General features: G+C 43.8%; 1 protein-coding gene across 1 annotated transcript; it reads left to right on the top strand.

Annotated features, from left to right (window-relative positions):
- cetp (cholesteryl ester transfer protein, plasma) lies at positions 1 to 27,981 on the top strand. Its single transcript, XM_054619272.1, has 18 exons — positions 1 to 105; positions 235 to 389; positions 648 to 762; positions 847 to 978; positions 5,752 to 5,822; positions 6,558 to 6,645; positions 6,754 to 6,823; positions 6,969 to 7,029; positions 7,204 to 7,295; positions 7,693 to 7,792; positions 8,508 to 8,587; positions 8,674 to 8,724; positions 8,816 to 8,968; positions 24,493 to 24,560; positions 25,010 to 25,052; positions 26,932 to 27,004; positions 27,459 to 27,544; positions 27,711 to 27,981. The coding sequence occupies exons 2-18, from the start codon at positions 242 to 244 to the stop codon at positions 27,786 to 27,788; spliced, it is 1,509 nt and encodes a 502-aa protein (XP_054475247.1). The 5' UTR covers positions 1 to 105; positions 235 to 241; the 3' UTR covers positions 27,789 to 27,981.

Genomic DNA, 27,981 nt, shown 5'->3' on the forward strand with positions numbered 1-27,981 from the left:
ATAGTTGCAGTACAGAGTGCCAAAGAGAGCAAAGCAGCCACAGCGTACGTGAGTTGGAGTCTAAAAGGGACCAAAAAGAAGAATTGTCAAGCCTTTAGAACAGAGGTGAGAATTGATAAGATACTACTCAGGAAAACTCAGGAAGGAAATTTACACTTACAAACATAAAGTGAACTGTAAAATGCCCACAGGGTTAAAAAGCTCAACAAACTCTCACATAGGTCAATTTTACAGTTGCACAATGCCTCTTGATGTTTTCCAACCACTGCTGCTCCTGCTGCTGTTCCTTTCTGTGTTTGGAGCGTCCCATGCCTGCCTGCAGGACCCTGCTTCAGCCTACAGATTCACTGGAGCTGTATGTCGCCTCACCTACCCTGCAGCTGTTGTGTGTGAGTGGGATTTTGACCCTGTTTTGGTGTTCACCTTGTTGCAATTGTTAAGGTAGCTTAAAAGGTAAATTATGTTTTTTACAAAATATTTGTCTATTCCAGTTGGTTACCTTGTTTCCCTTATTCCATTTTGGCTTCTTCTTTGTATATGGACTTGCCTATGAATACCAAGCTGCTTAGGTGTGTGTGTTTCACAAGCTGTCTGCCATGTACCTGTCCTTAGGTGTTTTTTACAATATGGTTGTGTGCTTCTGGCAGTGAATGAGAAAACTACTAAAGTGATTGAGACAGCGTTCCAGCATGCCAGATACCCAAGTGTGAAGGGAGAGAAATCTCTGCTTTTTGTAGGCAGAGTCATATATGGTCTGCACAAGTAAGTGGACACACACAATCACACACAAATACACACACGCAAAATGTCTTAAAATCATGAAATGTTATCCATTGACCCATTCAGTTTGGAGATTCATAACCTGTCAATTGGTCGGAGTGCATTTGAACTGCATCCAGGTGAAGGCATCGCCTTGGAAATAAGCAATGTGTCCGCCGTCTTCAGAGGGAACATCCAGTATGGATACGGCAACTGGCTGTGAGTCTGAGTGAGTGTGTGAGCAGCAAAAATACATGTTTACTCATTCATATTCAATATCCTGTGGCTGTCTTAGGAAAACAAAAATAGTACAAAATAATCACAAAAATATGATCCTTTAACCATTAAACTGAGGAATGTTGTTATGGTGGTGTTATGCGATGACTTGACTTATATGATATGTATTTTAAAATTCACAATTCAGTACATAGTTATCGAGTATAGAGTTTGGTACAAAAACTCTACCAACCACTCCACCAAACCAGAGTTAAATTATTTGATTCAATTCAATTTATTTGTATTGCCCAAAGTCAAAGTTGCTTCAGATGGTATTACAATCGCTACAGCATACGGCATCCTCTGTCCTTGGACCATTGATTTTTTCACTTTTTGCCAAGGTTGGCCACAAGTGCATATATGTGAACAGAATAAACAACATAAATAATTCCAACATAGTCAATCAATATTATATAAATGATAAAAATGAAAGTATTAATAGCAGTAGTAGCACAACTAGTAGCAGAATAATAATAGAAAAATTATGACTACTAATAATAACAGCAGCAGTGGATATAATAGGATAATAATGATAATAAAAGCAGTAATAGAATAGAAATGTGACTAATAATAATAATAATTAAAGCTGCAAGCAGCGATGATCGGGCCCTCGCAGCGCGCACGCGTCTGGGTGCCGTCGGGGTGCCGGCGGGACGCCGCGAACGCCTGCGACAATCGGACACCGCTTCCAATGGTTAGATGCCTAAAAATACAGAAATTGAACAAATTACTGTATCGGCCCCTATTGGATGAATGGAATGAAAATCTCAGGGTTTGTTACAGGATATGATGCCAAGATATTCTGCAAGTTTCGTGATGATAGGCCAAACGGTTTTCAATTTAATTGTGTTGTTGTACAAAGCCACGCCCCTATTATGTTCACTGCTCCATATCTTATAAAAAGCTTGTTGATATCTCATTGCGTTTACAGCTATTGATGATATTGATTGTGTGATAACACAGAGAAAGTTTGGAAGCAATAGGACTCACAGCAGTATGCAAAAATGTGTTTTTAACAAAATTCGAAGTGGCGGAAAATCTAAGAGGCGGAGCCTAAAAATGAGAACGCATGGTTCGTAGAGCAGATGGAATTGGATATGTGTGTAAAATTTCAAGTCAATCGGACTTACGGGATGAGGGCCGTGGCCTTTCAAAATCGAATTTCTTTAGGGGGCGCTATCAAGTCGTATCGAGTGTCCATATTTACTAAACGAAATGAGATATCAACAAGCTTTTGATACTGTTGATGACATTGACCCAATAACGATCCACAAGAAATCTGGTGGAAATCGGACTGAGCGTTCAGGAGGAGTTTGCAAAAATGTGTTTTTCAGAATATTCAAAATGGCGGAAAATTTCGGTAGGCGGACCTTAGGGTCCCAAGAGGATTATTTGTAGAACTCATTCAGGTGCATATGTGTGTGAAATTTCAAGTCAATTGGACTTACGGTGTCCGAATGAAAACTATTTTAGAAATATTATCTGTAGGGGGCGCTAGAGAGCCATTTTGTCAAATCCACCTGGAAAATATCAAAATTTTCACCAGTCCTGATATGCATGTCAAATTTGCTGACACTACAGTTTCAATAGGGCCTTCGCGGCCCGACGTTGTCGGTGCTCGGGCCCTAATGAAAGCTGCAAGCAGCGATGATCGGGCCCTCGCGCTGTGTGCGCGTCGGGTCCCCGGCTCAAGAGGCGGTGAACGCCTGCGACAATCGGACACCGCGTCTAAGATATGTTAGATGTATTTTTCTTGTGTGGAGTGCGTGACGCTCGAAATTATGTTCAGCAAAAATTCCAACACTACCTACGATGAAGCAAAAGTGAACGGAGAAAACGCATTTCGTATTTCCATAACAATTGTAGACCACGATTTAAATGTCAAGTAAATCTGGTGCTGTTTGTCACATGAGATGAGATAAGATAATCCTTTTTTCCTCCTCCTGTCCATCAAGGATGATAGCTTAACCATCATCCTCCTGTCTCCCACCACTTCCGCTGTATCTAGTGTACACCACAGGACTGAGCTGGCCTTCTTAACCAGTTTGTTAAGTCTCTTTGTGTCGGCTGTCGTGATGCTGTTGCTCCAGCAGACCACTCCATAGAAGATGGCTGATGAGTCTAAAAAGGTCCTCAGGAGTGCTCCCTGCACTCCAAAAAACCTAAGTCTCCTCTGCAGATAGAGTCTGCTCTGATCCTTTTTGTAAATTGCATTTGTATAGGACAATGCGTCGCCACGATAACGCCTTTCTGTGAAACAACATTATTTTGTTAACTTTTAATCAGTAAGGTCATTAAATTGTACTGACCAAATTTGAATTGGAACTGAAGTTCAATAGGAGGTGTTCATTAAAGTTCAGTGCCTGGAAATGGCAAAAAATACACAAGAAATTCATACAAAAATCTAAATGGCTGACTTCCAGATGAGTTTAGAGCATGGCTCCAAGAGACTTTATTTTAAGTCTACATGTGATACATGTGCCTACCAAAGATCTAGATCTAGGTAAAACGTACTGCGAGGGCTGCAAATCCCGCGCTACCTCCCTACCCCCCCCCCCCCATCGGCCCTATGACTGCACCATCGAACTCCTCCTAAGGGTCGTCTCTACTCCCTGTCTGCCCCTGAGACGGAGGCCATGAATGGATATCTTCAAAGCTCCATTTGAGCGTGAAGACACCCCTGAAAACATTGCCACCATCCTGCCATCTACATGCGTCATTGGAGCTGTGACATGGGGCATTGCTGATAAAGTCAGACAAGCGCTGGAGGGGGCAGAAATCCCGGCAGGCTGCCCGGAGAATCGTCTTTTTGTTCTGCCCATTCTCCGGCCGCAGGTCCTGCAGTGGGGACATTCCTCCAAATTCAGCTGTCACCCAGGAGTTGCCCGCTCCATCAATCCTTCGACAACGTTTCTGGTGGCCTACGCTGAGGGAGGATGTCCAGGAGTTTGTCGCTGCATGCTCTGTCTGCGCCCAGAATAAGACCTCTCGCCAGCGGCCCTACGGTTTGCTCCACCCGTTGCCCATTCCCCGGCGACCCTGGTTGCACATCTCCATTGACTTTGTTACTGGACTGCCTCCTTCAGAAGGTAATGCAGTTATACTCACCATTGTGGACAGATTTTCTAAAATGGCTAATTTTGTCCCTCTGCCTAAACTCCCCTCTGCCAAAGAGACGGCAGAGATTATGTTGTCTCATGTTTTTCGATTACACGGACTCCCTCAGGATGTGGTGTCGGACCGGGGACCCCAGTTTGCAAAAGTTTGCAGTTCTGTAGGCTCATCGGTGCCACAGCCAGCCTCTCCTCCGGTTTTCACCCCCAGTCGAACGGCCAGACGGAACGCTACAACCAGGAGCTGGAGACAGGACTCCGCTGTGTGGTGTCCCAAAATCCTTCCCTTTGGAGCAAAAATTTGATCTGGATTGAGTATGCTCATAATTCTCTCCCTGTCTCAGCCACAGGACTCTCCCCTTTCCAGTGTGTATATGGATATCAGCCTCCCCTGTTTCCTGAGCTAGAGGAGGAGATTGCGGTGCCATCTGCTCAGGCCTTGGTGCGCCGCTGCCATCTCACTTGGAGAAGAGCCGCTTGGGCTCTTCTCCAAGTGAGATGGCACTCCACACTCATGCTCCGCACTACATAGTGGGCCAAAGAGTCGGGCTATCCACCCAGGACCTTCCTCTCCGCCTGGAGTCCCGCAAGTTGGCACCCAGATTTGTTGGTCCATTCCCCATCACTAAGGTGGTAAACCCTGTGGCGGTGCAGCTCAAGCTCCCCAGGACAATGAGGGTCCATCCGACCTTCCATGTTTCCAAGGTCAAGCCCGTCAGGACCAGACCGCTGGCTCCCTCCTCCAGACCCCCTCCACCCCCCCAAGTCATTGATGGGGGACCAACATACACGCTTTGGCGCCTACTGGCGGTCCGCCGCAGGGGCCATGGACTCCAGTACCTCGTGGACTGGGAGGGTTACAGGCCCGAGGAGAGGTCCTGGGTCCCTTCTAGGGACATTCTTGGCAAAACTTTGATAAGGGATTTCCACCGGCGTCGCCCAGACCAGCCGGGGATTTCTGGAGCCGTCCCTTGAGGGGGAGGTACTGTGATAATCTGTTCAGTCCGTTTTCTTTTGTATTCACTTCCTGTTTTATTTTGTTGTCACAGTTGTTGTGTATGGTTTCTAGTTGTACTTCCTTTAGGTTTCCCCACACCCCTGTACCTTGTTTGTAACTAAGCTTGCCCTATTTAGATCCTGTGTTTCCACTTACCCTCTGCCAGATTGCCTTTGTTGCCTTAGTGTGTACATGCTTTCCTGCTTTAATTTCCTCGTGTTGACTTACCCGGTTTTTGACTCTGCCTGTATTACGGATTTTGGATTTTGTGCTTTTTCCCTGAATGGACTTGGTTGCTTTCTTTGACTGCCTTCCTCTGTATGACCTCTGGATTGGTAACGTAAAGTTTTATTTTTAAATTATATTTTGTCTCCGTGCTTCCCTCTGCGTCTGAGTCCCAGCCTTGCACAGAACCGTTTCAGATTACATGTCAGTCAAACAGTGAAAGCTTCACTGTTACGACTCTCCCTGTATTTCCTTTTGATTTAGCTTAATTTCTGTATGTTGATCTTTCAGCTATAGTGGGATTACTGCCTTTGTACCAAGAACATTTTCCCAGTAAATTGATTTATATTTATTTGACATATGTATTTCTTTTTCATCTAGCGTCAGCGTTGCAAATTCAATTGACTTTGAAATTGAATCTCAGATTGACCTCGGAATCAACGCCAAACTTTGTAAGTATTTTTTCGTATGTGTTCATGGACCCGATAGAAAATGCCCTAAAAACAGTGCATTGAACCAGTAGCCACTTTTAATTGTTTTAACATAAGTTCTCATACTTCCGAGTGCATACCATAATCTCCTGGTTAACCCAGGTGCTCTTTTGGCAAAACATTTAACAAAGCCAAAGGTGAACAGTGGCAAGATGTTTGCATTGAAATTGTTTCAGTCACCAATGAGAACTGACATGTACTGCATTCAAATTAATTCAAATTATGTTGCCTAATCCTAAACTAAATTGGAGAAGGGATGTAGCTTCATTGATTGGTTTTACCCCTTTCTCCATACTGTGTGAGAAACTTAATAAGGTTATGATATTGTTACCCTAGTTCTATTAGCACAGACTGAGCCCTCTGCTGGACTCTATGGGTAATACTTTCTTACAATAAAGAGCACCCAATTGACCATTGAAAATTTGCAATAGGAGGGGGAGGAGCCGTGTGAGTAAGAACTGGTGACTTCAGATTTGTTGTCATGGTATTGTTACAGTAAGGCAGATGCATTTTTTTTTCATCTGTGGTGTAGAATCAAAAATACTTCCTCATATTACTTTTTTAGAAAGTAGGCAGCCACTGGGTCAGTATACTGGAACCTTTTTGTTCTATTTCAAGCACTGCTTAATATAGACAAATACCAACCATCTTTAATTTCCCCTCATATGGTCTCCCATCGTTTGTTTCCTCTCTCAGACTGCAGAGAAGGGAAGGTAGCAGCAGACACATCGGACTGTTATCTTAATTTTCACAAGCTCCATCTGCATCTGCAGGGTGATAAAGAGTACGTTATAAAACAAATCCCCGATGGGCTGTCAACAGCATAACAGATAAGCATTTGCATTACAAATCCAGTGTCTGACCATGCTGTGTGTTTGCTATTTTTGGTCAGACCAAATTGGCTGAGGAAGCTCTTTACCGACTTCATCACCTTTACCGTAAAACTGGCCATAAAGGGACAGGTGAGGGCGAGAGAAACAGAACAGCATTTTCATTAATACCTTTTTTAGCCTCGGAGTGAGTACATTTTGATAAGCATTTTAATGTTTTCTTATATTCAAGGTAAAGGTTATACTGTAGCAATGATAAGTCTCTTCTCAATTGCAGATTTGTAAGGAGATTAACAAGGTGGCAAACATACTGGCTGACTTCATACAAGACACAGCAGGTGACCATTTTTGTGAATCCATAAATTAAATAAATACTGATCTGATTTGTACAAATATTTTCTTTATCTGGAATGTCTCTTCATATTACTGTGTGTATGTGTGTGTGTGTGTGTGTGTGTGTGTGTGTGTGTGTGTGTGTGTGTGTGTGTGTGTGTGTGTGTGTGTGTGTGTAGATCAGTTCCTCAGTTATGGAGACATCAGTGTGGACATTGGTGTAACTGCTGCTCCTGTCATCAATGCTAACTACATAGAATCATACCACAAGGTAAATAATACCTATATTAAATAAAATGCACTACCATATCTCATAGTGATTGTCTTGCGATCATCAGACAAGATAAGGCAAATAAAAGTACTTGGTTAAGAGAAATTGTCAACTTTGTCAAACATTGCTGATGCGCAAAAGCTATGGGCGACTGGACGGCAGTGAATCATATCCAATAGAACTCCAAGTCTTGGTCAGTCCCCTGCCCACCCTAATAATTTGTATACATTGTATCCCCTCTCTATCAAACTTGGATAGCAGTAGTGTTCAGAGTTCAGAGAACAGTTCACAGTAGAGTGTACATGTAGATAAACGCTTTGTTTTAGGTGTTGAAGTTCATGTTTTTGTCTCTCTGGTCTCTGGGCTTTCATTTTATTTATCTTTATAAATCTTACAGGGGCTGACCAACTACAACAAGGCTTCCACTGTCATCAATGACTCTGTTTTCCACCCCAGCCAGCTGACTGAAAACAGGATGCTCTACTTTTGGATCTCAGGTAAGCAGTTGGCATTACGTTGTCTTCTAAGTTTTGAAAGTACAGGTACATTAGAAAGAAAAGACATATTAGTAAGTGTCCAATGATGTGACATGTCCCAATGCTCCTGTTGATTTAAGGATTTAGGTTCCAGATTTGCCCTGGAGTGAGTTGGACTTTCAACCACACTTTGCATTCTGTGACAGACCTGCAATTAATGTTAGCACTTTTATTAACTGTAACCTGTATCTTACCACACCTTAACTTGTGTTTTAGTTGCCGAACCACAAGCATACCTTCTACCATTACCATTATCTTGCTTCATAGTCACTGATGTTGTTTTGACAGCAAATTTAGGTTTGAATTATGGAGAAACTTTTTTTTCACCAGAATATATTTCTATATGAAGTAACACATGGAAACGCTTTTTTGACACAGTTTTCATGTCTACCATGTTTTTGCATTGCTCTAATGTCAAATTTTGTGTCTGAATTACTGCTGTAATACCTAGTTAAAACATTCAAAGTAATCTACAGACATTTTAAAACGTAACCTCCACGGAAAAAATATAACTTCAGTAATAAATATCTAACTTAACACTGCTCCAGTATGGTAACCAAAGAGCAGAAGCTCATAGGCAGTGTGGTATGTCAGTGTCTCAGTTTTTCTCTCTTGTTCTTTATGATTTAGAGGTGTTCTGAAAATTGTGTCTGTTATAACTTGTGTTAAACCCCAGACCAGGTCTTTAACCCCATGTTTACTGCTGCCCACCAAGATAGCCATTTCCAACTCAACATCTCTGGAGCAGAACTCACTGTAAGTACATCACTTTCAAATATGGTGTGTCGTTGCTGTTTTATCTCTTGTTGGGACTTCAATTATATTGCCAAATGTGATTTCAGGAACTTTTCAAGACAAATCTCTCCAGTACAATGCCTGAATTTATGAGAAAGGTAATATTGAAAACCTGTTTATCTCTGCAAATACAAACACATATACCTTTGTTAGATAGACATATGAGACATATTGCGTTTTTGTGTTTAGTGTTTGCTGGAATCAGGTTCTCCACAGCTTAGAGTGTGGAGTTCATCTGTTCCCTACCTCAACACCTCAACCTCTGGTACAACTGTCTTGGGAAAGGCCTCTGGGCAGCTTCACTGTTGGACTCAAGGCACACCAATACTCTTCTTTAAAATGGTATTTTGCCTTACTTTTCCTTGCTTTTCTATGACAGCAGGAAGGCTGGGTGTTTTGTTTCATGTTAGCAATCAGGTCAGCCAAGTGTTGTAATGCCATGGTAACACAGGCCCGAGGTGGGATATAAACTCAGAACAGAATAAATGAAGAACTTCTGCGGTTTAAAGTTTATGCTTACAGTTTGTGAAAATAGTCTCTAAGTGAGGATTGCATGTTTTCTTCAACACTGATATCTGTCCACCAACCATTGTTCATAAAGAAAGAGATTCCGGGATGCACTCACCAAGCCAGGTTTCAGTGAAGCAGAGAAATGCGGTTCTGTAAAAGTCAGTTTGCTCTGTTCAGAAGAGCTCCTGAACTCATCTGTGTCTCCTGCTAATACCATAGAAAGCTGCTGCTGCTACTCTGTCTAAAAGTTCAGTCAAACTTTCTGGTTGGATAAAAAGTGGTTTTTAAAAAAGCATATTGTAGGATGTTCAAGAGTTCCTTCCTGGTGAGAGTAACCAGAAAAGGAGAGCAGAACAATTTAACAAATAAACACTCTTTTTATCAGCATACACCTTAAGGGCCCAAAATTGGACTCTATTTGCCATGAGCCTGGAAGCAGACCTCATCAGAGGTGACTATTATTGGGATTAAGATGGGATGATTTTGTATCATAGTTGATTCTTCAAACAGAAGGATTAATGATCTGTTAAAGCAGGTCTATTATCCTAGAGAAATGACTCAAAAGGATTTTGATGATTTTTAAAATCTCATGTAAAACAAAACTTCTAATGAAACCAGGACAGATGATCTATATGAGTAAAATAATGCTTAGTTACCATATCAAAACCTTTTAAAAGTTATTAGCTTTCACAAAATGAACAGGCAGCCGCATTTGATGAATTCCGAACAGTGATTGTAGTATTTCATACAATAAATCCTCTCTACTCCTTGGGTGGCAACATTTCAAACTCATCAATACTGCACATGAATCTGATGCAATTACACTATTTAAGATAAGATAAGATAATCCTTTATTAGTTCCACAGTATAGTATAGTGCAAAACAAAACAAGGTCAAAAACAATTATTATAAATAAGCAAATAAGCAGTAAAAACAGTAAAGAATATTAAATAAGTTAAAAAAAGTAAAAAAATCCACAGTAACTAAAATATTATATATACAGACAGAATAACTATTACATTGCACAGTGTATTTATATTGCACAGATTTTAGTGTCGTGTGGTTTACTGGGAGCAAAGCTGGTTGTGTAGCCTGACAGCAGCAGGAAGGAAAGACCTGCGGTACCTCTCCTTCACACACCGGGGGTGAATCAGTCAGTGGCTGAAGGAGCTGTACAGAGCTGCCAGGGTGTCTCGCATGGGGTGGGAGGTGTTGTTCATCAGGGATGACAACTTAGCCATCATCCTGATGTCTCCCACCACTTCCGTATCCAGTGGACACCCCAACACACAGCTGGCCTTCTTGACAAGTTTGTTCAGTCTCTTCCTGTCGACTGTCGAGACAGGAAGAGAGCAGACCACGCCATAAGAAAATGGCTGATGCCACCACAGAGTCGAAAAAGGTCCTCAGGAGTGCTCCCTGCACTCCAAAGACCTCAGTCTCCTCAACAGATAGTCTGCTCTTACCGTTTTTATAAAGTGCATTTGTGTGATTAGTCCAGTTTATTGTTCAGGTGAACACCCAGGATCTCACAATCTCAATGTCCATTCCCTGGATGTTCACTGGTACCGGAGGAGAGTGTTTACCACCAGCTCTTTGGTTTTACCAGAGTAGATCTTGAGGCGGTCCTGGTTCAGTTCTCTGTATTCCCTGTCATCACCGGCGGAAATGAGGTCGACGATTGCAGAGTCATCAGAGAACTTTTGCAGGTGGCAGTTAGCAGAGTTGTATCTGAAGTCCGAGGTGTATATGGTGAAGAGGAATGGAGCCAGAACGGTTCCCTGTGGGGCCCGCGTGCTGCAGGAAATCAGGTCTGACTCAGACTCCCGTATCTGCACATACTGTGGACGGTTGGTGAGGTAGTCTATGATCCATGCAGTGAGGTGGTGGTCCACCCCGGTCTGCTCCAGCTTGTCCCTCAGAAGCAAAGGCTGGATGGTGTTGAAGGCACTGGAGAAGTCGAAAAACATGACACAGTGCTTCCAGCCTTTTCCAGGTTAGAAAGGCATCTTTGTAGCAGGTAGGTCATCCACCCCGATGCCAGATTGATAGGCAAACTGAAGTGGGTCCAAAGATGAGCTCACCAGGGGACGGAGATGTACAAGGACCAGCCTCTCCAGCGTCTTCATAAGGTGGGATGTTAAAGTCACCGGCCTGAAGCTGTTGAAGTCCTTGGGCCGCGGGGTCTTTGGTACTGGTACCACGCAGGATGTCTTCCTCAGCTGTGGTACTCTCCCCAGCTTCAAGCTCAAGTTGAAGACGTGGTCCACTATCCCACACAGCTGGTTTGAGGAGCCTTGAGCTGATGCCGTCTGGACCCGTGGCCGTTCTCACCTTGATCTTTTTCAGTTATTTTCTCACCTGGTTAGTTGTGAGGGACAAGTTGAGGGGAGGGGGCTGTGTGCTGTAGGTTGTTGGAGGGGCGGGGGGGGGGGGGGGGGGGGGGTGCTGGTCATGGAGTGTAGTGTATGAGGAGTGTGGAGGAGGAGGAGAGGGGGGAGCTGAGTGTTGTGGGAAAGGGGGTGGATGAGGAAGGGGAATCTACAGGGGGTGCAGACAATGGGGGTTGCAGCAGCAGGGAGGAGTGGATGGGGGGAGGGGTGGATGACTGATCGAATCTGTTAAAGAATAAGTTCAGATCATTCACCCACTTTTGGTCCCCCACAGGCTGTTGGTTGGGACCCTTGTGATCCAAGGTTTGCTGTTTGAAAAACACCGTACAGTCCTGGTGGGTACGATGTTCCCCACACAGAAGTTTATGTAGTCCGTTATGGGCAGAGACACTCCCAAAACTCCCACTTTATAAAGGCGTCAGGGCTGACACTCCACAGCCTTGAGAGGAAGACCTTAAAGGGGGTGGGGGTTACGCACGCGACATCTGGAAAAGCCAACAGGAAGGGATGAACTCAAGCATGCCTTTCGTTTGTATGTGTAAACATCCCCTCCTTCTTTTGCCCAGCCAGGAACTAAAACAAAAGGCTAACTGAGGTCAAAGCAATAAATTCCTTGGCTCAAGAGAACAGGAACCACACTACCTATCTCTGCAATTATTCCTTTTATCCCTGTATAATACTGCATAAGTCTGTGAAACATTCAATAACCCCAACCAAATTATTTCCCACTTGATTTCAGGATAATACGTTTTTCGCGTAGTTGTGGAGTGGAAAACGGAGTTAAATTCATTTTCAGATATTTCAGATCGGACTCATCATGTGACCATATTGCCCTCCAGTGATCAAGTGGTGATAACACATATCTGACACGCATAACCTCTGTTAAATTCTGTATACCAAATGTATGTAACTGAAATGCAATCTCTGCATCCATACAAGTGTGTAAGGTCTATTGAGCTCATAGTGAAGAAAAGTATGCAGGATATTTGTTTAAAATGTTAGATTAGTTAAGCTACCAAACCAGAACACACCGAAACTAGGAAACAAAGGAATCCGAAATCTTGGCAAAAACAAAGCCATAAAATCAAGCCCCACCCTAGAACCCGACACCTATCCTGAACAGATAAAACCAGGAGATTTCCTTTGTTCGCTCTCTTGTTTTTTTCATTTTTGTCCATCTTAGGTGTGTCTTGTTAATTGTTAGGGAGCTTCATACAAGCTCCCGTTATTTTATTTTAGAACAGCAGTTTTTGTCAGTACTTTTCCTTTTCAACTACTTTTAAGCATCTTATAATTATTCTTTTTTAGCAAGCCTTATTTTGTTTTAGTGCACATCTGTTGGCCTCGTGAGATATCAACTTAGAATATTATCGTTAGGCCAAACAAGTTTAGTCTGAGTATATCAACGAGTAGCCTCACTTAAATAACTATTCAGAGCTATATCCCTCTCCAAACACCGAACCGGATCCAACGCCTGTCTTGAAGCAAGACACAAAGAACTTCAGAGACACTTTGCCAGCTCACTGGGTGAGCTTTCAGAAGAACCGCTGAGAATCATCGGTCCTGCGAGCCCTGCACTGGCATTCCTTTGCTTCAACGACGGAACCAATTCCGTTCTGAGGGACATGAGCCAACTCCGAGGGCCGCAGAAACAGCTGTTTGAACCCCTGCAAAGGCATCTGGACACCGCTACTCACAGTAGGAACAACCAGCTTCAGTATGATCCAGGGTTGGTGTCGGGTATATAAAAGCTCTGATAAATAATAATTTAGATTGAACGGGTAGAGTAGGGATAGGAGAAAGAGGAGACCTCAACTTTTCTTCACTATCTGATATGATATTGCCTGTTTATTTGAAATCAATTCATTCCTGATTTGTATCATTGTTTAATTATTAATCTTGTCATCCATTCATTTAATCCCTTTAGAAATGAATTGCCCATGTATCGCCAAGCCATTGTCTGTCATATTGATTCAAGGTGGGAACTATGAGGTCACTGAAATCAGGACTTACGCCTGAGATATTAAGACTCGATAATTTGTTACCAAATTATTGATCATATTTTTATTTGTTTCTTCTATTCAGAAGTGGTGCCCCGCAATTTTTACGAAAGCAATATTTTTATTTTAACGTAGTTATTAACAACGCTACAGCTGTTTTTCAGCATACGGCACTGGCGAACTTCATATAATTGAAGGAAGGATAAAAGTCTGCTGCCATCTACCAAGATGATGAAGATGAAACGAGGGTGGACATCTCAGCAAGACAATGATCCCAAACACACAGCCAAGGAAACTCTCAATTGGTTTCAGAGAAAGAAAATAAAGCTGCTAGAATGGCCCAGCCAATCCCCTGACTTGAATCCAATAGAAAATCTATGGAAAGAACTAAAGATCAGAGTTCATAGAAGAGGCCCACGAAACCTTCAACATTTGAAGACTGTTTGTGTGGAAGAATGGGCCAAAATCACGCCTGGGCAACGCATGAGACTAGTTTCTCCATACAGGAGGCGTCTTGAAGCTGTCATTACAAACAAAGGCTTTTGTACGAAGTATTAAATAAATTTCAGTAAGCGTGTTCAATACTTTTCCATCATTCCGTCATTCCATTTTATTACACATAACTTAATTTCTGAATTTATTTGTTTGGTTTTCTTTGTATGTATGGATTACTTGGGTTGTTACCGACATCTGGTGAAATTTACCTGTCAATAGCACCTTTAGAAATATATTTACTGAGAAAAATGGTGACGTGTTCAATACTTATTTTACCCGCTGTATATATATATATATATATATATATATATAGCTTTCAAAGCAGACCTTGTCAGCTCCCTACTCCGTTTCCACCAAGCATCTCATTACATTTAACCTTATTTAATATTTTATAAATATGTACATTCCAGGTGAGCCTGGCATCAAACCACATTCCTAAAAATGTGTCCATACAAATACATTTTGACCCCTGTTCCAATTTTCTTTATTGTGAAGAAAAGCATATTTGTTTCTCAACAGAAAATTTAAATCCCCAATGACCACTTTTCCACTCTTTTGATTGTCTCCTGCTTCTGTTTCACAACCTATTTCACATCCATACGTCTTTTCCACAGTGCCCCATCATCTGCAAATAAAGATCTCACTTGACTTTGTCCAACATTAGCATACACATCATCAATCATTAACGAAAACAGCAAAGGACTAATTACACTTATTTGTGGCGTTCCACTGTCCACCAAATGACCAAATGTCTGGCCGATAAACACCTTCCCACTCTCACTCTGGACGAATCGCCCAAACAAAAATCCTTTACCCATCTGAACATTTTACCTGATATTCCTAATCTTTTAATTTAGATTAATCCCTCTTTCCATGGTAAATAATTGGCTTTTTCATCAAAAATACTGCTACCACTACCAACTTATTCACTTGTGCCTTTCTTACCTCTGATTCTAGGCATACTATGGGATCCATGGTTCCCGTTCCTTTTCTAAATCCACTTTGATGTTTTGACCTTAGATTCCTTGTTTCCAAATAATATGTTAGTCTTTCTGTGATCATACTGTAGCCGACTCTCGACTACCGTAGGTTTTCCCCAACACAGATACGGCTTCAGTGGGTAGGTTTTAACAAAGGTATATTTATTTCATCCAAAATACAACACACACTGCGGACCGTCGTGCGCTCCGCTTCGCTGCCCGGCTTCTCGGGCGCACTCGGTCCAACGTTCCCGTAACGCCACCACTCTGATGGCTTCACGCTCTGTCTCAGTCCTCGTTCCTCGTCTGTGACTGTCCCCTCCCGAACTCCCGCCTGCTACTGCTTAAATACATTCAGCCTAATTAGCACCACATTACAGCTGTGTTGATTGAACTCACCACGGCACTGTTCCCATGAACCACTCCCACACCTCTCTCGCCTGCAGCTGAGCGCAGACCACGCCCACTGCCACACATCTCCACCGCCCGACTTAGGCCGGGGAGCCGTCCGGCCTAGCCTACTCCCCCCACCTGTGAGCGGGAAAGGAAGTCTGCCACAGCCATCTGCACCCCGGCCTATGGACCACTTTGAATTTAAAAGGCTGCAACGCCAGATACCACCGAGTGATCCGGGCGTTTGGCATCCTTCATGCGGTGGAGCCACTGTAGAGGGGCATGGTCCGAATAGAGGGTGAATGGGCGTCCCAGGAGGTAGTAACGCAGGGCATCGACCGCCCACCGGATCGCCAGGCCTTCCTTCTCCACTGTGCTGTAGCGAGACTCCCTCTCAGACAGCTTCCGGCTGATGTAAAGCACTGGGCGGTCGATCCCCTGCACCTCCTGGGACAAAACGGCCCCCAGCCCCCTATTCGAGGCATCAGTCTGCAGGATAAAAGGGAGAGAGAAGTTAGGTGTGTGGAGAAGAGGTTCCCCACAGAGGGCCTGTTTTACCCTCTCAAGCGCCAGCTGGCACTGCTCCGTCCACTGGACCGGATCTGAGGCACCCTTTCGAGTCAGGTCAGTCAGGGGGCTGGTTAGGTCGGCGAAGTTGGGGATGAACCGCCGGTAATACCCTGCCAGCCCCAAGAACCGCCTCACCTCTTTTTTGGTCTTGGGTCTCGGGCAGGCTGCAATCGCTGCTGTCTTGTCGACCTGGGGACGAACCTGCCCTCCACCCAAGTGGTACCCCAGATACCGTACCTCCCTCCGTCCAACCGCACACTTCTTCGGGTTGGCGGTGAGCCCAGCCTGTCTCATAGACTCAAGCACCGCGGACACCCGCTGCATGTGCTCCGCCCAGCTGTTGCTGTGGATGATCACATCATCCATGTAGGCGGCAGCATAAGCAGCGTGTGGACGCAGTACCCAGTCCATGAGACATTGGAATGTGGCTGGGGCACCGAACAGCCCGAAAGGAAGTGTGACGAATTGGTACAATCCGTACGGAGTGGAGAAAGCCGTCTTTTCCCTGGACTCTGGAGATAAGGGAATCTGCCAGTAGCCCTTGGTCAGATCCAGTGTCATGAAAAAACGAGCCGTGCCGATGGGGCTACACCAGGCACTATTGGACTCTTCTATTACCCCCATCTCCAGCATAGCTTCCAATTCTTTCTGAACTACCTTTCTTTTGTGTTCAGGCAACCGATAAGGCCGTGATCGTACTGTCACGCCTGGGCGAGTTTCAACATGGTGTTGTATAAGGTTGGTGCGTCCTGGCAGAGGGGAGAACACATCAGCAAAGCGCTGCTGCAACGCAGCCACATCTGCTCTCTGGGACTGAGTGAGATGGTCTTCACAACGGAGCGAGGCTGGATTGGTGGAATTTGGCACCCCAACTCATCCCTCTCTTTCACGGTAGTCACCAGAGAAACAGGCTCTGCCTCTCTCCATGCTTTGAGGAGGTTGAGGTGGTAAATTTGTGTTGCCCCTCCCCTGTCAGAACGCACAACCTCATAGTCTACATCGCCCACTCGCTGTGTGACCACAAAGGGCCCTTGCCACTTAGCGAGCAGTTTGGAGCTGGAAGAGGGAAGTAATACAAGTACTTTATCTCCCGGTGCAAATTGTCTCAGCCTAGCCCCTCTGTTGTACAGGCGTTGTTGACGCTCCTGGGCCCTGAGCAAATTCTCCCGTGAACATTGCCCCAGTGTGTGGAGTTTTGCTCTCAGGTCCAGGACGTATTGAATCTCGTTTTTGCTTGGGCTCAGACCCTCCTCCCAGTTTTCCTTAACTAGGGCCAGAACCCCACGTGGTTTTCTGCCAAACAGCAGCTCAAAGGGAGAAAATCCTGTGGAGGCCTGGGGCACCTCCCGCACTGCAAACAACAGAGGGTCAAGCCACTTATCCCAATTTCCGACATCATCGTGTATGAACTTACGGATCATGGACTTCAAGGTTTTATTCAGGCGCTCAACAAGGCCATCGGTCTGTGGGTGGTAAACACTAATTGCCTTGACGCCCAATAAACCGTATAGTTCCCTTAATGTGCGTGACATAAACGAGGTGCCCTGGTCGGTCAGAATCTCTTTCGGGATTCCAACTCGGGAGATGACCTGAAACAGTGCCTGCGCAACACTCTTTGCAGAGATAGTGCGCAGCGGCACCGCTTCAGGATATCGCGTTGCGTAGTCCACCAGAACTAACACAAAGCGATATCCTCGAGTGCTCCGGTGAAATGGCCCGATGAGGTCCATGCCAATGCGCTCAAACGGGACCTCCATTAGTGGCAATGGGCGCAATGGAGCTCTTGGGATGGCCGGTAGGTTTACCAGTTGGCATTCAGGGCAAGAGGCACACCAACGGCGCACCACTCCCCGAATCCCAGGCCAATAGAATCGGGCCATTATCCGGTCTAGTGTTTTGTCATACCCCATGTGCCCAGCCATTGGGTTATAATGAGCCGCCCGGAAAACCATTTCCCGACGGCTTTCCGGCACCAACAATTGGGTAATATCTTCACCAGTCTGAGTGTCACGACTCACTCTATACAGTCTATCCCTAATCAATGAAAAGTGTGGGTATGTCGGTGGTGTGTCAGGGTGTACCATGTGACCATCAATTTGTATCACTTGGTCGAAGGCAAAGCGTAGAGTATTGTCACGAGACTGCTCCAGTGGAAAATCTTCCATGGAGTGTATTTCGGGAACCTGCGGGGCCCCTTGTGAGGGCACCACCGGTTCCCCCTCCCCTTCAGCAGCGTCGGACAACCTCGCATCACCACTGAGCACAGCACACATCCCACATGTCCCTGCCGGTCGTGATCGCACACCCACACATTGCCCCACTAACGTATGGAACCCAGACCAATCCGTGCCTAAAATCAGTGGGTGTGCAAGGCGGGAGCTAACCGCAGCCCTAATTCTATGCGTTTTGCCCCTGTGTTTAATTTCAACTGACACAACAGGATATCTGTGAACATCCCCATGCACACACCTTATCTCCACCCACTTTGCCTCTACCAACGCCCCGGGCCGAACCAAGTTCTGGTGGACCATGGACTGTGTACAGCCCGAGTCCACCATAGCCTGGTGTACACCCCCTTGAATCCTTACCGGAACGCTGTATGTCCCCCCCGGACCGGAGGAGGGTGCTGGCGGGCCGGCAACCCGGATCACCTGGCCGACCTCCATCAGTGGACATTCTCTGCGGAAGTGACCGGGCTGCCCACACCTCCAACACTCCTGCTCTGACGCCTGAGGGGCCCCCTGTGGGTTGGGAACAGCGCCTGGAGCCTGGCGATGGGAGGAAACAGAGGGAGGGTTATTGCGCGGTTGAAATGCATGAGCTTGTGGGGGCCGATGGAGGGAGGCTGAGGTGAGGAACTTCCTGCGAGGAGCAAAAAAAATAAAACAACTATTATAAATAAGCAATAACAAACAGTAAAATCCACAATAATTGAAATATTATATGTACAGACAGAATAACTATTATAACTATAATTGCACGGTGTATTTGTATTGCACAGGTTTTTAGTGTCATGTGGTCTACTGGGAGCAGAGTTGGTTGCTGTTCCTGTCTCCCACCACCTCCACCGTATCCAGTGGACACCCCAGCACACTGCTGGCTTTCCTGACAAGCTTGTTCAGTCTCTTCCTGTCAGCTGTCGAGATGCTGCTGCTCCAGCAGCCCACTGCATAAAAAATGGCTGATGCCACCACAGAGTCGAAAAAGGTCCTCAGGAGTGCTCCCTGCACTCCAAAGGACCTTAGTCTCTTTTTGTAAAGTGCCTTTGAATGATTAGTCCAGTCCAGTTTATTGTTCAAGTGAACACCCAGGTACTTATAAGATTTCACAATCTCAATGTCCTGTCCCTGGATGTTCACTGGTTCCGGAGGACAGTGTTTACCCCGGCGGAAGTCCACCACCAGCTCTTTGGTTTTACCAGAGTTGATCTGGAGGCGGTTCCGCCAGCACCATCCTATGAAGTCCTGGTTCAGTTCTCTGTATTCCCTGTCATCACCGGCGGAGATGAGGCTGACGCCTGCAGAGTCGTCAGAGAACTTTTGCAGGTGGCAGGTAGCAGAGTTATATTTGAAGTCCGATGTGTATATGGAGAAGAGGAATGGAGCCAGAACAGTTCCTTGTGGGGCCCCGGTGCTGCAGGACACCGGATCTGACTCACACTCCCTTATCCTCACATACTGTGGACGGTTGGTGAGGTAGTCCAGGATCCATGCAGGGTGGTGGTGGTGGTGGCGGCTGGATGGTGTTGAAGGCACCGGAGAAGTCGAAGAACATGACTCTCACAGTGCTTCCAGCCTTTTCCAGGTGAGAAAGGCATCTTTGTAGCAGGTAGATGACAGCGTCATCCACCCCGATGCCAGATTGGTAGGCGAACTGAAGTGGGTCCAAAGATGAGGTCACCAGGGGGCGGAGGTGCACAAGGACCAGCCTCTCCAGGGTCTTCATCAGGTGGGATGTTAATGCCACTGGCCTGAAGCTGCTGAAGTCCTTGGCCCCCGGGGTCTTTGGGACTGGTACCACGCAGGACGTCTTCCATAGCTGTGGTACCCTCCCCAGCTTCAAGCTCAAGTTGAAGACGTGCTCCACTATCCCGCATTACATTACATTACAGTCATTTAGCAGATGCTTTTCTCCAAAGCGACTTACAATCAGTAGTATATTACATATCATTCATCCATTCACACACTGATGACAGGGCTACCATGCAAGGTGCCAGCATCAGACTCTAACTAACATTCATGTAACATCCAGTCCACAGGACTTCGGGAGCCTTCGGGAGCAACTTGGGGTTAAGTGATCAAATCTGTTAAAGAATAAGTTCAGATCATTCACCCACTGTTGGTCCCCCACAGGCTGTTGGTTCGGCCCCTTGTGGCCAGACATGGCCTTGAGGCTCTTCCAGACTCCGCTGATGTTGTTGTGCTGCAGCTGATCCTCCATCTTCGTCCTGTGGACATTTTTCCCTTCCCTGATCTTCCTCCTCAGCTCCCTCTGCACAGCCCTCAGCTCCTCCTTGTTTCCTGATCTAAAAACCCTCTTCTTCTCCTTGAGGAGGGTCTTTATCTCAGGATTGATCCAGGGTTTGCTGTTGGAAAAACACTGTACAGTCCTGGTGGGTACGGTGTTCTCCACACAAAAGTTAATGTAGTCTGTTATGGTGTCTGTGAGACCGTCGATGTCCTCCCCATGGGCATCACTGAACACTTCCCACACAGTCGAGTCAAAGCAGTCCTTAAGAGCCTCCTCGGCTTCATCGGACCATCGTTTGACTGTGCGGGTCACAGCTGGCTGCCTGTGTACAATGGGTTTGTACACAGGGTGGAGGTGCACCAGGTTGTGGTCAGATCTTCCCAGGGGAGGGAGGGGTGATGAGGTGTATGCCTCCTTGGTGTTGGCATACAGCAGGTCCAGGGTTTTGTTGTCTCTGGTGGGGCAGGTGATGTACTGGGTGAAGGTGGGCAGAGTGGAGGACAGAGGGGCATGGTTAAAGTCACCAGAGAGGAGGAGGAGGGCATTGGGATGTTGTGTCAGCAGCCTGCTTATCGCCGAGTGTATGACGTCACAGGCCGCTTCTCTGTTAGCAAAGGGGGGAATATACGCAGCTATCATGATAACGTGCGAGAATTCCCTCGGTAAATAGACCGGCTTCATGCTAACGGCCAACAGCTCAATGTCCTCTGTACAGGTCTGCTCTTCCTCCTCAGCTCACGGGGAACCTCGGGTCTCTCCTCCGGCAGCAGCAGCGCCGTGTCCCGGAGCGCTAACAGCTGACCCCTGCTGTAAACAAAGGGGGCCATGGCTGCGTGCTGAAACTCCGGACACGGTGGTGGAAAGTGCCGAAAAGTGCAGATAGACAACGACAAACTGTACGTTAAGTAGTTAACTGCACAAGGTATGTGCAGTTAACTACTTCAGCTATGAAATACACAAAAGTCTCCTTATCTACTAGCCATACATGTCCATCTCCCCTCTGTCTCCTTGTCACAAGTTTTTCAGTTGACCATTGAGACTGTTCGTTCCTTACTACATCCCTCATTTTCAACTCCTTCCGTAACTCTGTCTCCCAGAGGGCCGTTGAATGCTCACCTCTTAGTGAGCCTTGAATGCTGAATTAATGCTATTAAGACATTGTAAATACATTATCACAATTACCAATAAACTATCAGTTAAGGTAAGATGAACTGCACAAGACATTCAATTCAATTCAATTCAGTTTATTTTGTATAGCCCAGAATCACAAATTACAAATTAGCCTCAGAGGGCTTTACAATCTGTGCACATGCGACATCCTCTGTCCCGGAACCCTCACATCAGCACAGGAAAAACTCCCCTAAAAAAAACCCTTTAACAGGGAGAAAAAAGGAAGAAACCTATGGGAGAACGACAGAGGAGGGATCCTTCTCCCAGGATGGACAGAATGCAATAGATGTCATGTGTACAGAATGACATGCCTCCCACAAACCTGAGCCTGTCAGATAGAAAGTAGTCAGCAAGCAAGCAGAGAGGTTGTAATATTTACGGTAATAGTTAAAAGTAATAGATAAACAGTTGAAATAATCCGCTAAAAGTTATGGATAAACTGTAGTAATAGTTTAATTAGGTAAAAAAATTAATAAATCAGGAATCCGTCGTTGACGTGCTGACATGCTGTGGTAAGCGTATTGTCTCTCATCTGGTTGCCAATGTATCTGTTTTCTTGTAGCGTACTTTAGCTGCTCTAACTTAGCTAAGTTAACTGTGTGATATTCTTGATTACAGTGGCTAATTTACTTTTGCTAGTTTTGCTCATAGCTCTCTCCCTCTTTTATCCAGTTGTTACTAGGTCTAAGAGCTGTTTACACATTGTTCAGTTCTGCTCACGTTAGCTTCCGTGCTTTAGCTTAGCAGTTAGGGTTGGCTTCACTCTCCTTCTTACTTTTCTCTTCTCTCTTGCTTCTTGTATAATTAGTTATTCCTCTGCCTCTGTTAAGTGACAATGGTACATGTAATAAGTGTATTCTGTTTGCTTTGTTGGAGGGGTTGGCTTAGGTAATTTGAAGAACGGCTCGGCACCATGGAAGCTCTCTTTAGCTCCTGTAGTTAGCCAGCTGTCCTTTGTAGCCAGTGCAAACCGACCAGATGTAGTTTCTACTAGCCGTCCCCCAGCAACCGCCGAACAGCCAAGAGTCTGCATGACTACCAGAAGAAAGCATAATACTAAGCAGAAGCCCATGGTTTACCATCACCCACTTCATGTTGCTAACAGCTTCTCCTCACTTAGCGACACAGCCGCTTAGTAACCAACTCTGATTATATGCAGGTCTAAGATAAGATAAGATAAGATAAGATAAGATAATCCTTTATTAGTCCCGCAGCGTGGAATGTTACGTTAGCGTCACCAGGGGCCTTGCTCACATGCATTCCCAGGGCCAAAGTGGGCGTCGTTGAATCCTTGTTAAAGATAAGTAAAAATAATAATAAGATTCAATTAGGCGGAAATGACTACCAATTACGCTGATAGTGGCTCACTAAAGCTAATTTTGAGTCGGTGTGTACATATGGAAAGACGGCGTCGGTTGCCACATCCCAAACCTGAACCGTGATGAAATGAAATGACAGGGTGTCGAGGTGGTTTCAATCAAATTATGTGAGTTTCGTAGATAATTGGCAGACTTTAATGGGGAAAACCCTGCTGGTTAGGAGAGACTGCATTCATCCCAATTTGGATGGAGCGGACCTTATATCTAGAAATCTGACTGAGGTACATCCGCACTTAATTTAGTGCCGTGTCTTGAAATATATATAACATATATATAAAACGGAGGACTGCTATGCTAATGTAGTCCCTCCCAAATTGATGATCTTGTTGAAAGTGCTACAGACTCACTGGGAATGACAATTTACTTCATTGCCCCTCTAAAAAATAATATAATAAAACAAAGGTAGTTAGCTCCATGTTATCACTGTCAAACCTGTAAATTAAAGCAAACATCAAAAAAACTTGAAAGGATATCGCGTTTCAGTAATCTGAAAGAATCTCGGCTAATACGGCGAGATAGTCTTCAAAATTATAGGAAGGCCCTCTGTGATGCCAGAGCAGCCTATTATCCATTATTAATAGAGAAAAATAAGAACAACCCCAGGTTTCTCTTCAGCCCTACAGCCAGGCTGACAGAGAGTCACAGCTCTATTGAACCATGTATACCTTTAGACCTCAGTAGTAGCGACTTTATGAACTTCTTCAATTATAAAATTAACTAACTAACTTTTAGAGACAAGATTATCACCTACCCTCAACTGGTACCTATTTATCTTCAAAAATAGGAACCACAAACAGCTATAAAACCGGATTTAGAAATTAAATGAATAATCATTGTATAAGTAATTAAAAATCAGTTGAAATTATTAGTCGAAATTTATGGATTACTGGTTGAAAGGTGCAGCGTCTACCAAACTAAAAATCAACAATTCAGTAGACTTAAAACTTACTGGTTTCAATATACACTTCAAATATATAATATACAGCCAAATATACAAAATCTGTAGGGTAACTTGTGATGTTGCATTTGTATAGAATGAAAAAATTCAAGACTGTTATAAAAGTCACAATGACAGCATACCTCTCTGTTTTTAAACTCAGAGGCTGGTTGACATGCACATCTCATTAAAAACTCACGCAATACTTATTTAATGCGAGTGAAACAAAACAAGGTCTTGTTATGGTGGTCACACAACATTTAGCCTACATCCATAGGTACATATAGGTACATCTTGGCACGCAAGTTCTGCTTTGAAAAGTCAATGCTGTGTTGAACAGCCTTCTTCCCCGGGCGCTTCATTGCAGCCCACTGCTCCTCCGGGATGGGTTAAATGCAGAGAAATAATTTCCCCATTGTGGGACTATGGGGAAATTATTATTATTCAAGCTTAATATAACTAACTGTACCTCTTGATCAACATGGTGAAGGTGGGGACTAATGCCCAAGGCTTTGTTAAAATGTTAAAATGTGACAAGTGAGTGATGTTTCTTTTTTTTTTATGTCTAGGACATGGCCATGGATATCACAGCTTCCTATGCTGACAAGAAACTCTTCCTGCAGGGGAACCCATCAGAGTAAGACATTTCTTGTTGATTTTTACAAGACATACTGAGCTTTGAATGACCTGCCTGCAGATGGTAGGTTGTAACATGTGCATCATTATTTTAGTCCATCTTAAATTAAACTCAGCATACATACCCAAAAGGGTCTAAGTCATATTTTTGGGTTTCATGACAGCTCCCTCCATGTTTGCATTAATCAGTCAGAAAGCTGCTGGTTCTACGTAAAAGTAGATGCAGAACTCTTTTTCCACACATAGGCAGATGGTCACACTAAAATTACAGAAATTTTTGGATGCAGCCATTATTATTATTATTATTATTATTATTATTATTATTATTATTATTATTATTATTATTATTATTATTCACCACTATATCAATTCCAAGTCCAAGTCCATGTCCTGTGCTTGGTGTGTGTGTATGTGTGTGTGTGTGTGATGGTGGTTCTCCTTCCTCTCTAGGGTCTTTGTATTACAAGCTGAGCTGTCTTTACAAAATCAAACGGTAAGATGTTATTTTTTTCTGTTGATCTCATTGACAATTTTCTTTCTTTTCTTGTTGTGGAAAATACTATGGATAAATTAAGTGCCCAGGACATGGAGGAAAACTATTTCAGATGGGAGATGAAAAAGAGCAGTGAAGAACTGCTTTCTCTCAACAATTTGTGTTCCCTTAAAAAAATGTTAAGATTGTCCTGGAACAATTTGTGTTAGTGGTTATCATGTGTCCAGCCAGCATCAACAATAAGTTGTTACCAGACTAGAAAACTTGCTCTGCACAAATTGAACTCTACTATCACAGATGTAATGCAGCCCGTTCTCATTCCCAGGGTTTTAAATACTCCTCAGTGTTTGATCCCAACACACAAGGCACCCTTTAGCACCAATGTGTAACACAGGGTTTTCAAGTAACAACAATGTAAACCCATTCCCGTCATTATAAGAAGCTCAGAAAAAATGCTCCGTAAGGGTGATGGCATAATATAAATATTGAAAAAAACCACACAGGGTAAGAGGGAGGGAAGCTGGATGGCTCAGGCGCTCATGGGGTAGAGCACTCTTTCCGCAATCGTAAGGTGGCTGGTTCCAATCCTGGCCTCTACAGTCCACATGCCACGGTGTCCTTGAGCATCACACTATGGTGCTTTTCAGGTGTGTCTCAGTGGAGTCTGGCCACCTCTTGCTCTTCTATTTCAACCTTTGTGTAGTCTTATCTCAGGGATACAGGCTTTTCTGGTGTTCCTGACCCGTCGACTACTGCAGTGTCTATGACACCACGTCTGAGGTGCCTGCAGTTCTGACCAAAAAGCTGGTTCCAGCAACTATAAATAGAAAGATATTTTTTTTAAATGATAATACATTTTGATACTGGCAAATATGCTATAATGTACAGTAAAAGCCAAACAGACTGCCACCAGAGTGAAATATGGAAGAATGGAATCTAAACCAACAAAGTGTCATCCAACAAGATCCAAAAATGCGAAGATACCAAAGAGTAACTGCGGCCACTTTATTCAAAGCAACCTCCCACCTGCCCATCAGAAATAACTGTTAGGAGGTGAAAACAAGACACAGTTTCAGGGCAATTCGTGAAATGGTCACAAAATTTTATATTTTGGTTACGTGCTGAGCAACACAAATTATTAAGATTTCGACCTGAAGTAGGATCTCACTGTTCCTTGGTGCTTCTTATGTTTTCAACTGATGAACATTCATCTCCTGAACCAAACTGAATTAATAAATGTCAAACAATACATTTAATTTATCAACATTCAATGATATCAATAACTTGGTCTACCTGGTCACATAATCCTTTTTATTCATAGATGGCTCATTGGTATTCATTTTAAACCACTTTTAATTCTATATTCATATCATTCATTTTATTCCTCATTTATTATTTTATTTTTCTGTTTAGTAGTTTAGTAAATATTTAATTTATAAAGAACATGATCATGTCATTTTTGTGTATATAAAATAATAAGCTACTGTTCACCATGTCAAGAACATCAAAGCAACCCTGAGATTGAGACTTAATTAATTAATTTTGAGTTATTATTATCTTTTCATATTTTTTTATTAACTAATTATTAATTATACCATTTGCTAGAAGCAATAACCCTTCATAACTAAGTGGTTTTGTTGCCTTACTTTTGTTTATGTATTCATTTAAAGCCCAACTATGATGTTTTTTTCATTAGAAAAAAAGGTGCATATTGTATTATATGATTACTATTCTGATACCAATGAATAATCAGTAAGAAAACACAGAAGAAAGAATGTTCCCCTCCCATTTAAATCATTTTCATTCATGTTACTTGTTAAAATGATGCTCTTGTGTTTATGTTTGATTAGACTTGTTTAATCACCTGCATCTTTTACAGCTGCTAGATGAAGATGACATGGAGTTCATAAGAGAAGCTGTGGAGAAGATAGGCATTCCCAAGGTCCTGTCTGGTAAGGCTAGAGAGATGTAGATAATGAACTGAAACCTGGCTTAAGCCTCAACCTATTGACTCACCAATATAAAGCATTCTCCTAGAATGTCTTACATAATATTATTGTCAATGAAGACTTTGATATAAGAACTTAAGTACTAAGTATTATAGTACTATAGGCAAAGCAATTGCTAAAACTTCATTTTACAAAAAATACTGTCCCAATTTTTTAAATGATCATAGCAGGGTTGCATTTGACCTAATGGTTCCTACAGACGATCTTCTCCTCGATTGTATTCATTTTTAATAGTTGACTGTTGCAAAATTGGTGTTTTTTATTTTTATTTTTATATAGTTGTACATGACCAATCGTGATCAACATCATTGCTCAGCAAGAACAGGGTCAAAATGTAACTTCATGACATGAAAGTAGAAACTATAATGGTTAACTGGTGCATTATGTTTTGTTCCAGCTATGGAGATTGAGCTAACCAGGCTGTTGGACAAACAGGGAATTAACTTATTTGACATCTTCAATCCAGAGGTGCTTCCTCGGGATGTGAGTGTTCTCTTGACTTATTTTCTTATCTTGTCAAGTGCCATTTTTTGTACTTCTTTGTACTTTAGTAGTTACATTGCTACTCTATTCACCCTTCAATCTATGTGCTGCAGGGCTTTGTGGTGATTCAGATGGATTTTGGTTTCCCTCATCACCTGTGCTGCAGGGCTTTGTGGTGATTCAGATGGATTTTGGTTTCCCTCATCACCTCCTGACTGAGTTCCTTAGGAAGACTCTACAGTGACTGTGCAACCCTTAAGCATTTGGGCCAGATTAGTTTTATTGACTTGCCTAAAAGTGTTGTTCATATAGAAAATATGTACCCTTCCAAGTGATTATTGACATTGAGCATTAAAAAAAACGCCGACCTTGTGTGGACGCTCAGTGTAAACGTAGCAAAAGATATGCACATTAAAATGAAAATGAAGTAGTGTGGA

The sequence above is a fragment of the Anoplopoma fimbria genome, chromosome 19 (assembly GCF_027596085.1).
Source record: "Anoplopoma fimbria isolate UVic2021 breed Golden Eagle Sablefish chromosome 19, Afim_UVic_2022, whole genome shotgun sequence".
Lineage (NCBI taxonomy): Eukaryota > Metazoa > Chordata > Actinopteri > Perciformes > Anoplopomatidae > Anoplopoma > Anoplopoma fimbria.